The 12,132-nt window shown below is 35.7% G+C and overlaps 1 protein-coding gene across 2 annotated transcripts in view; it reads right to left on the reverse strand.

Moving 5' to 3' along the window:
* The window catches only part of POC1B (POC1 centriolar protein B), a 50,668-nt gene that overhangs the window by 25,630 nt on the left and 12,906 nt on the right, over positions 1–12,132 (reverse strand). For both annotated transcript variants that reach the window (XM_084289343.1, XM_084289344.1), the window contains exons 8-10: positions 11,903–11,971; positions 10,112–10,264; positions 1,936–2,022 (exon numbers count right to left, since the gene is read on the reverse strand). In XM_084289343.1, coding sequence (XP_084145469.1) covers positions 1,936–2,022; positions 10,112–10,264; positions 11,903–11,971 — 309 coding nt within the window. The remainder of the gene's footprint in view (positions 1–1,935; positions 2,023–10,111; positions 10,265–11,902; positions 11,972–12,132) is intronic.

Below are 12,132 nucleotides of genomic sequence, written 5' to 3' on the forward strand. Positions count from 1 at the left end.
CCTTCCCCCTTTGATTTTCAGGAATAAAATGTGAAGCCTCCTAGGAAGGACCTCTACGTATTAGGGCAATTGAGCCAGCTTCAGATGAAAAGGTCCAAATCACAGAGATGTAGAATCCTTTGGAAACAAGATATGATGAGACTGGATGGCTGACCCAATTAAACAGGCCATCATTCCAGAATAGAAGCCGGTAAGGCAGACACTGGACAGGATAACAACACTAGAAATGAGAGAATGAATAAAGCAGAGAGGCACAGATAAGGTTGCCAAAGTTGGGTAGTGTTACTTACTGTGTTGGGGAAGGAAGCTAAATGAAGAGAAAATATGGAAATAGTTTCTGGAGTTGTGTCAATGATGGTGTATTGGACAGAGCTGTTGTCCTTACAGCTGTAGTCTGAGTTGCAAGGACACAGAAATGGCAACAGATGGAAAAAAGATGCAGATTGAGTGTTGAGATGCAGAAAAGTGAGAGCCAATGCTGAATAGGAGATCAAGATAATGGAAAAAAATGTAGTGATTACTGACACAGTCAAAAGGAATCAAAAGACAGCAATATTTTTGTAGTAAAGACGACTGTAAAGCCATCTAGACTGAAATCAAGAGAATGCTGTCAGTAAAAGGTCAACTTATTCCTAGAATTAGTTCTGGGCATAAAATTAAAAAAATGCTGCCCTATTAAAAGAACTAAGGAAAAAGATTAGATGAATGGAAGATGTATAGATATGTAACAAAGAATTAATGTAACCATTCATGTGGATTCTATGATCAGCATTAAGACCAAGAAGTAATGAACATAACATATTCTAAAGCGATAGTCAATAAATTATTTCCACTAGAATGTTCACCGTTGAGCCTTCTAAAGAGACATCTTTAAGTCTGCAAATTACTTTTGACAGAAATTATCTTAAATATCCATATTATGAAAGCATAACACAACTGCTGAACTTTAAAATATATGAAACTATCATCTCTCAAATAAAATTACTTTATGCTTATTTGTTTTTGAAGAAAAGATTTCTTTTAGATGTCAACCTTTTTTATGATTTTCATTAAATGATGTCAAAGCATTTTTATAAGCTACCCTCATGACATGCCCTTTTGTAAAGCATTCATGACAAAACAGAACAGCAGAAACCACACCTGCTGTCCATTCATATGTATTAACCCTTCAGCCACACAAATTCTTGTTATGGTAATTAAAATTGTTCAAGATACAAATCATGTCTTCACATGAAGGGATTTCGAGCTAAAAGAGAAATTCCCAGTTTAACCTAATTCTAGAACAGTACATCTTTTAGGACTTCATACTAGGAGAGCATATTTTTCCTCCTACGAAACTACAGTTAAAACATTGCCTTCCTTTCCTCCCACATGCCATACCAATGCCATATAAAAAAGCTAACACTCGAAGGAACTAATCCTATGATTCTTTCCTAAAATGTGTTACTTTTTTTTTTTTTTTTTTTCCCCTCCCTGGAGAGCTACTAGATGCCTTAAAAGGCAAAAAAAAAAAAAAAAAAAAAATCAATTCTGGAATTTTATCAGTGAGGCAGCTACGCTTTGGATTTTCCATTATTTGCAGCTAAGGACAGTTACTGAAAGTGTATGAGGAAAAAGCAACAGACTTTAATTGTAATACCTAGGTATAGTTAATATGAGTATATAATTAGGATTTCTGCTTAAACACGTAAGTAAAATTAATAGTATAATGTGAAAGTTTCGCTATTACACCATCTTCTGGTTAGCCTTGGGAACTGTGGAAGAAAGTTTAAACTGAGAAGGCAGAATACTAAGCTATGAACAATTGACAACTTTTTAAAAACTATCTTATTCATGCAGACCAAAAAAAAGAAAAAAATTGTCATTAACAAGTTTAGTGTAAGCCAAACTAGCTAAGCTTTCTTCACACTCCTTCTTTCTCAAAAGGCAACTTACCAGAGTACCGAAAGCTAGAGAAGAAGTAATCTCTACAACAGGTGGGTCAGGAGTTTGTGTGTCAGTCACATCAAAGGTAGGGTTGACCTGTTGAAAATTAGTTACAATCCTCATTATTTCAGCACCAGTAAAAGAAGGGAAATAAGACTGAAATTAAAAGGCTTACTTGCTTCACTGCGACATCACTAAAAGCTAAAAACAGGCTTTAAAAATAAAGGAAGGATGCTACCCTCACAATAATCTAAAATGCAATCATATAATACAGAAAGAGAATACAGATACATGTTTATAAGAGGTGTCATTTATACTTTACAAATATCTGTCACCCAAACCTAACTCAAAGATTCTTACCCTAAATATTAAGAAATTTAGTTTATCATAAATCAGTAAAAATGAAATAAAAATGTTAGTTTAAAATGGAGCTAGTTTATGTATTCTGTAACTACAAATAAAGAAACTATAGCAAGCTCTAGCTGTGACATGTTTGCAGCACTCATACTGTCTGCTCTAGTTTGTCTTCGGTTCACACCAATTTCCTCCTACTTCACTTCAGGTAAACCATACAGAAGCTCAAGATCTATTTCAGATCCAGATCTTTGCAACTTCACCAAAACAGAGACTTCCACCATGCACATTGATAGCATACATACAACATTCATGATCTGACCACCTAGCTTCATGATATCATGATTCAAAGAACCTCATAGTTCAATGGTATGTGGCTAAAAACCTGCATCATACCAATATGGGATACTCCCACCCACCCTGGATAACTATTTTTTTTTTTTTTTTAACTTGGAAAAATGAGAACCCACACAGGAATTTTAGGGAGGCACAAAAGCCAAATATTTCATTTGCCAGAAATCTTGCTTTGTGCCAAGCACAGCCAGTTATGGAGATTTACAGCCCAAAATGTTTGGCTATTTGAACTGATTATGTAAAAGGAGGAAGCTTGTCTAGCTTGTAAAGGCTGAAATAAAGGGCACTGACTAATTTCAAAGAAAGATTAGACAATATTTAAATCACCAAGGAGTCTGGTGTAATAAAGAGAAATGAACACACTCTCTTCCAACTCAGCAGCTTTATCAAGGATGGCATTAATTCTAGCCATTTTACTTTAAAATGGATTTAAACAAACAAACAAACCCTACACCAAAACAGGAGGTTCATTAGATAAAAGGATTGCTGTGCTTTGCCTTTTCAAGAAGGGCCCACCATCTCACCTGAAGACAGTCAGAACTCTGGTTAAACCAGAGGTGCTCACTCAGTAACAGCTTCAGTTGAATTTCCTGAAGCAAAAGTACTTGATGCTAGAGTTCTGTCATCTAGGTACACTGATGTATAGACATTTAGGTCAGAGATCCATTAGTTAAGTAAATAGCTAAAATGAGATGTTAAAAGTTGAATTAGTAGCCAATGAAAGCAGGCAACGGCATCTTCCTACTACTACCTGAAGCCTTCTCATTACGTTTGGTTTGGATTGTCACAACTTTTATATATAAATTCAGGTTACAAGAAGCAAACAATAGAAGGAAAGTTCACAACAGTAAGATCTTCCTCAGCAAAGGGGAAGTAGGGAAAGGGTGATCACAAAATTTACTAGCAACCTAGAAAGCAGAGATGGTTAAATACAGATGTTACCTGGCCAATCAAGTGGAAAATGACCCTCTGCAGCACTAGTAAATCAGAGATGGATGCCAAGACTTAATTAATGGGACATCTTAACTTTGCTTTTAATGTAGCTCACTTAGCTGACTAGCACTGCTTAGCTCTTTCTTGGATTCAGTCTTGACAAGCCATTCTTCAATCAAGAGCTTTTTTTTTTTTTTTTTTTTTTGGTAGTCATCCTGTCTTTTAATTCAGTTACAATTGGATCAATTGAGAATGAGCTAACCAGAGGCAGTAAGGACAGCCAATCCTGCTCCAGGACCATCACAGCTGGTAACTTAAAATTCTTCCTTAATTTCTAGACAATAGCATCAAGTGCTAGTTCATACTTTTTTTTTTTTTTTTTTTCCCAAATGTTCTTGGAAGAAAGAAAGGGAAAAAGAAAAATCAGTCAGGTAACATGGTCTAGTAATTGTTTTCCATTTATCTGAAAGCTGTACCATTTTATCTGGACTGCTTTAGTTTCCCCTCTACAAAAACATGACTGTCCAGTTTCACTCCCCGCAAGCTCATTGCTGCACTCTGTCTATTTAGATCAAATGGACAACAAAAATACTGTCCTTAAGAGCTTAAATCTTCAGTTCAGTGTCCAGCATAACTAGGGTCATTTGTGTCTGATTTTCAGCCAGTGCTATAGTAAATATTCATGATCTGAGTGTCAATCATACTATTGGTAGCTGAGCCCAACCTTTTTTTTCTGACGTGTTATTTGGTCACTGAAGAGAGGGCAATGTACCTGCAGGACTCTGCAGAACAAGCACAGTAGTGCCTACCCCATATCAATATTCTAATGCAGAGGAGCTACTGTATGATTATTATTAACAGCTATTTAAACATCTACTTTGAGCTATTTCCTTGTTCCATACATCAAGGCTATTGCAGAACCAATTAAATGCTTTTCCTGATATGTGTTTGCTACAAAAATACATTGTATGATTAAGTTAAGGAAACACACTCTTTAAGTGGAAGCATCACATCCTAGAGCTGGAATGAAAGTCTCTTCTGCATACAGTTCTGCTTATGACTTTATCTGAGATAAGGGGACAGAGATATGAATTGCAGACACTGACTAGGAGAGCAGGAACTATCAGAAGTTATATTAAGAGAGCTAAATATATATCAGCTTGTTAAGCAACAAGTCAGGAATAGCAAAGTGTACATGTATGAAAAAAGGCACAAAACCTATGAAGGCTGCAGCTAAACCTTTCTTCCTGTAAAACATGTTTAATATCAAATTTAAAATTAACGAGGTAATGGAGCAAAGCTTAACATTAAAAGTTTCAAATGACTGGACACAGTTCTTGAGAAAGTGATGTGATTAGCTGTCCAATAATCACAGCATATTTGGAAACATTTAACTTTAAAAACACGAGGGGAAATCCAGAACACTAAAGAGCAAGGTAGAGAGAACCGGTTTCTATTAAATATCTTCAGAGCCACAATTCCAAAACTTCACTTATGTATTAGTTTAACAGATAATTACTTTCATTATCTTCTTCCAATATGATGATGCATTTACCACTTTTTGATCCACAGTACAGGAAAACATTTTTGAAGGAAAAATTCATATGCAGAACCTTTCATGTAAAAAAATAAGAGATTTCTGAAGACTGAAGCAGAGCAAAACCAAAACACACTTCTTAAAAAAAAACAAAAAACAAAAAAAAAAAAAAAGAGAGAGAGAGAGAGAGAGGGACAGGAATTAGGATCAGTGCTTAGGACAGCAAAGACCTACGGGAGGAGCAAAAGAAGCAGGCTCAACTAAGTACATTAATTCTTAGTCATGTGTTTCAATTAAATGAATATGCTTCTATAGATATTCCTCTGCTGATTTTAATATAATCGCCAATAAAAAAGCCCTTCAAATTTTTAGAATGAATTTCATAAGACACTGATGCTGTATTAAAAAAAAAAAAAAGATAATTAATAAAATTAAAAGAGGAAGTTTTAAATATCTCATGTAAAACACTTCCTAGAAAAGTGATGTAGCTAACTGTAAAAATTTAGCTTTGAATTTGATTCAATGGCGTTTGTTTGATTGTTTTCCTAGACTGGAATCCTCAAGCCAAACAAGCAACTGCCATATATTTTTATTTCTACTGCCACCTAGTGTAAATTTGGATTTCATACATCTAGGAAAATATTTACAACTGAAATTACATTGAAAAATTTAATATGAAACTAAGTTAACAGTAGATTTTCAGGCTGTTCACCCAATTTGAAGAGGTGTCTAGTACACAAACAACATTATCTACAAACACAGGAGATTGATAAATATAACTGTCAGCAAGTGGAATGCATTTCTTTTAGTATGTTGCACTATAACTGCCCTTCTGATTTAACATATATTTTCAAATACCCTCAACAATTCCTAATCTCAAAAGTAGACAACGACTGGGATTCATCTCAGTTTAAATTTAGACACACTGCTGTATTTGAGCTAGTCATCTGAGCTAGTCATCTCCATTGACCATAGTAGGCACCTTCAGAGAACAAGTCACTTAGTTACATTTCCAAATTATCTGAGTAATTGTAATGGTTACAAGCTTTACAAAAATGAAACATTCTAGAACATCAGTTGAATCAATTTCTACTTCCTTGAATAATCAATAATTGCACAGATGCAGTGCAGGTAGAGAACAGCAGTAAAGATTTATAAGCTAAGAACATGAAAAACTGTGTGTTAAAATTCAGGCTACTGTCTGTCTAAAGAGAAGATACAAGTAATGAATTTCTTGTAAATGTTAACTGTGCTTCAAAAAGTTGGCAGAAAGCGAGAGAAGAAAGAAAAAAAAAGGTACTTATAAATATTATTGCCTCTGTGTATCACTTTGAAGAGTAAGTAAGGAAGAGTTCTGACAAAAGGTGAACATACCCTCAAGCTCCACATGTTAGTCACTATTCTGAGTGGCAAAATACTAGGTGATTCCAGTCAGCTGCTACAATTTTCCATGCTCTTGTGCAAGCTGTTTTGGTCAGAGCAGCGTTTCCCAATTGGTGATTTGTGAAAACAGTCAAAGTTTCTGAAGCCATTTGAAAAAAATCTGAGCAAAGCCTGCTCCATTTCATACTAACCATTTTCCCAAAACCAGGTTTTGACATAGCACGGCCCTTGCCACACTGAGGCAAGCAGAGGCAGAAGAAACATCTACCAGAAAGTAGCAAGAAACCTGGAGAGGCATGAAACACTAGCAGTTTAAAAAATATATATATATATTCAAAAAGCGCAGACAGAATTACAAAATTACTTTCCTCTTCAGTTCTCTCTCTCTCTGCATCTGTTGAATTTTTAGTATTGTGCTACCTCGGATAAGGCTATCCATCTTCATTCTTGCTATAGAGGTGACTAAACCTAACCAGGTCAGCATAACTCAGGGCAATACATTTTAACACACCGTAACATCTAGATGACTTGTAGTGGCTTGTAGCAAACCTTAAGAGGTCATCTGTTCTTCTAAGTATCTCATATTTGAAGTCTCCTCTGTGTGCCGGTAACACTTAAGATATATTGCTAAGACTTTAAAAATACCGTTACTTCAGTTTAGTAAAGATCAATCATCTTCCCCTGTTCCTCATGAAAAACAAGAAAACAAATATAACACAAGCAATTCTGCATTTTGTCTGAGGCACAGATCAGATAATAGGAAAAACTGCTTCGTTACAGTTGCTGCACAGTACTGGAACAGGTCTCCCAGAGACTGAGGTCTCCATCCCTGCCCAGGGCTCCCTAACTACACAAAAATGAGGCTGACTTATTGTACTGGCAACGAGACAGACAACCTACAGAATCTACCCCAAGTTGACATGTCTGTGATTCTGTTACTCCCTCCCCTGTACCCTAGAAACATGGTGAGCAACTAGAACAATGAGGGTGGTGGTACAATGAAAAAAAAAAGTGTTTGTCCTAGCTGCAAAAATGGACAATTCTGGCACCTGCTTCCCCCAGAGTACAGCAGCTCTAGAAATGCTTCATTTTTCAGTTACAGGAGGCAATATTTAGTAAGACAGAACACTGAAAAATGTCAAACATAGCTACAGCAACTAAGGCATGTTAGTGTTGGTAGTAATCTGATATTAGCTTTGTCCTGATAAATTATGTTTCTGCCCAGGTGGTAAGGTCCATTCTTTTTCACCACAACAAAACAATTTAATTTGTTTTTGTCGGTACAGGCAGGAGGAGCAGAAAAAGAAAGAGAGAGAGATGGAGCAACAAAACCTGATAACTTCACTTTAACTCTTTCTAAACTATTGGATTATTATATTAACTTTGAAAATAAGCTGTAAAAGAGATTTTAATCTTTATTACTTTTATTAAATTGCTCAATTTACAATAGTAACAGTATAGTACATTACAGTAGCATTAGTTTTGTTGAAACGGTAACTGTTCTGTCTAAAAGAACATTATATACTTCATTTATGTGAAAGTAAGATAATGGTATCTTACAGTGATTTACGTCACTGATAACGTGATGTATATAGAACACTGAAAACAGCAACCTTATTCTTAAAAACCTTAAACTGGTCCAGAAGAGAACTGTGACAAGATCAGGAGAGTATAAACCTTTGCTAAGACAAATGACAAAGCCATCAAGCCCTTTCACTACCGAGGAACAGCTAACCCAAAAGTCTGCAAACTGCTACAAATGTTACAGCCAAGAAGACATTAGATTAAACAAAATCTGTCAAAGCTAGCTTATAAATTGCTTGACATTCATCAGCAGCAGCAATGTGCCCTTGTGGCCAAGAAGGCCAATGGTATCCAGGGCTGTCTTAGGAAGAGCATTGCCAGCAGGTCAAGAGAGATATTGCTCCCCACTCTCCTCAGCCCTTGTGAGGCCTCACCTGTAGTGTATTCTGTCCAGTTCCAGGCTTCAAAGTACAAGAGAGACATGGATCTCCTGGAGAGAGTCCAGCAAAGGGCTGCTAAAATGGTGATGGGACTGGAGTATGTCTCATATGGCAAAGGGCTGAGAGAGCTGAACATGTTCAGCCTGGAGAAGAAAAAGCTCAGTGAGGATCTGATCTATGTGTATAAGTTTCTGAAGGGAGGGTGTCAAAAGGATGAGGACAGACTTCGTTCTCAGTGGTGCCCACTAGTAGGATGACAGGCAACAGGCACAAACAGAAATACAGGAAATTCTGCCTGAACATGAGAAAAAAAACTTCTTTACTGGAAGGGTGACGGAGCACTGGCACAAGTTGCCCAGAGAGATTGTGGAGTCTCCTTCCCTGGAGATACTCAAAGGCTGTTCGGGTGCAATCCTGGGTAACGTGCTCTAGGGAGCCCTACTTGAGCAGGGAGATTGGACTAGATCTCCAGAGTAAAAACATGGAAGACAGCTTTAGCAAATACTCATACCTGTGCTAAGCATCTGAGCAGAAGTCTGGAAAATTTGACTTGAAAAGAACTCCACTAAATCCTGGAACTATAAGCTGATTGTTTAACATATGTTGTGTGTGCAATTTGAACATATCTTGAAGTAAACCTCTGATGCAGGAAGGGTGGTTTAAACCTGATGGTAAATGCTGTGTCTTAGTTTGTTCTAGCATTGACTATCTATACTGAAGGCTGCTACCAATGGGAATTACATTTAACTTCATTCATTGACCTTACAATAAATATGGCATTGTACGGCAGAGAAGTTTATTTAGCAAGCTGTCATTACATGCAATTGTCCTGCTCTTATTTTGACCATAATCAGAAAGCTTTACATCTAACTTGATAACCAAACCAGATACATGAGAATACTAGTGATTGATTCTAGTGGGGTTCACCTCCTCTATCAAAGTATTTTCAATCTTTGTACTACGCAAATTGCATACATACACTTTCTGCAAGTGTGTAGTACTACTGTCTTCATACTCAGGCTCATTCCATAGAGAAAGCCAAATGCATGCACATGCACAGATGCACCTCTCAGCTTCCTCAAGTCTAAGTGTGTTAAAATTATAAGAAGGAAATAAATTCCAAAGCACCATTTTATACAGAGAAAAGAAAAAAGGACGAAAAAAAAAAAAAAAAGAACAGATAATGGTGAATTTCTATAGACCTCAATTAGTAATGACAGAAAACTAAAAGTTCCTGGATTTATACACTAGATACAACTCTTGGACAATAGAGGCACCTCCATCAAAAGAGAGATAAAAGTGTAGGCAGTCATGAAGCAAAAGCTAGCTGTACCTATGATGTAATGTATATATGATGATGTTTTTGGCAATATCCTAAAGCTCACTGAATATACAGATATTTTTAGTGATAGTTTGACGTTGTACTTCAGCAGAAACCAGATTATCACCTACATGTGTTTTTTTTTTGTTTGTTTGTTTGTTTGTTTGTATTTTCAACTAACCTTAACATGAATTCATAAGCTATGTTTGCTTCCAATATACCATACACAATAACAAGAAGTTTTCAGGCATACACAGACTACATTTTACTAGAAATGATAGACAGACAGTATTTACAAAAGGTTCTGCTTTCCTATATTAGAGTACTTATTTCACTCACCTCAACTGACTGAAGCTTTTCATCATGGAGATGAGGTGACCTTGGGTAAATATCAAGAAGATGAGGAGGGTCATCAGTATGTATTCTTCTAATGTGGTGTTTAAGAACTTCTTTATAATCAAATGAATCAAAGTTGGTTTTCCATAGTAATACCTGTAAAAAGCCACCACATCATTAACTACTTAAAGCCATACCAAACTGCTGAGAAACAGAAGTCATCTTACACATGCTACTGGCTCTACAGCATGGAGTCAGAGCAGGAGAAAGGCAATGGCACTACTGCACTGAATACACATACCACCTGGTGGGCTCTGGATTCAGAGAACCTTGCAGTAAAACAGGCATTCCCAGAGTATGCCAGCATTTTGGAGGTTGTGTTAGGCTTAATAGTAAGACTCCTCTAGCATTGTATCACAGAATTTCACAGAATTTCTAGGTTGGAAGAGACCTCAAGATCATCGAGTCCAAATCTATTAATCTTAACAGATTAATCTGCTCTCATGTAATTTTATATGCTTTTCACTTCCTCTCAGGTTCAGTATAATATACTAATCCTCACAAAGCTCAAAGACAGAGCTCATGAAAATAAGGTCATCAATTCAGAATTTCCTAAGAACCAAGTTTTCTTTTGGAACATAAAAAAATCTCACATGAAACCTTCAATATGGAAAACAAAAGATTGCACTAATGGCTCAAGGAATATACTTTTTTTCTTTTCCCTTTGACTTGCAAAATTAATATCAGAGGTATGCTGGCAATTTCACTTTTCCAATAGTTGCAAGTCTTGGCACTGCTTCTTACTAGCTCTTTATGATACAAAGCATCTTTAAATTATTTCCTCTGAGTGCTTTAAACTCACTTCAAGAAAGACTGCTACCTGAAGCATCAACTGAAAACCAGGAACAGGTGCTTTTCTTTTTAATTACACTGAAATTGTTAGTTGAGATTCATTTACTATTTACCAAGACCATCTCTGTTACTACCTGAAACATTTTAAATTCAAGAGAAATCATTTTACTGGAATATAAACATGGTTTATGGTCACTTCAAAAGATCCTCATTTCTAAAGTATGGCTTCCTGTGTTTACATTCAGCTCTTAAGTTTTTATAAATAGGAAAAAACAAAAATGACAACAAATATTAAAGAAAATTTCAAACTGTGAAACACTAGTTGCTAGGCAACACAAATTCTTTCCTTTTGGAGAATGTAAAGACCTCATGAAGATGATTCCAGGCTTGATAGCATTACTGTAATTATGAGATAGATTACAGCAGATGAAGATTAATTGTATGGTTTTCTGTTTAATTAAAGAGAACATTTTTGCTTTAAAGATTCAAACAACTTTTCTTTGTACAAAATCCAATACTTTGTTTTATTGCCAATACAAATCAGCAAAAGTAATAAAAGATTCTTTTTCTTCTCCAATTCTACCTATAGTTTTCTCAGCAGCACACCTTAGTGTATACTAGTTGCAACAAAATATACTAGTTGCAACAAAATTATTTTTGACACTGAATTGCAACACTTAGGAATATTTCTATTACAAACCATTTCCTTACTATAATTAGTATAACAGAGAAGTACCTAGTATCTCTCCTCATAACATCCAATCAAAAGTGGTAAATACATTATTTAAAAACTTGATCTTAACTATTTTCCACCTTGAATTTAACTTTAGGATAACACACTATTAGACAAAATGCAAAGAATATCAGTATACTGTAATTAACTCCTATCGACCATAACAAACATTGAGAAGACATTTCATTTCAACAGACAATACCACAAACCTGGCCATCTGCTCCACCTGAGGCAAATTTTTCACCACCTTTTGAAAAAGCCACAAAAAGAACAGGACCCTGAAAGAAGAAGAAAAAAAATATATATATATATATATATAGTAGAATAAAATACTATGACTGTAATCATGGCATTTCAACGATTTCAATGCACAGAAAAAAAAAACTTTCTAATAGAAATATTTTTTTTTAATTTCAAAAGGAACAAGGAACAAATTGGC

This window comes from Netta rufina, assembly GCF_964035555.1.
Source record: "Netta rufina genome assembly, chromosome: 1".
In the NCBI taxonomy this organism is placed as follows: Eukaryota; Metazoa; Chordata; class Aves; order Anseriformes; family Anatidae; genus Netta; species Netta rufina.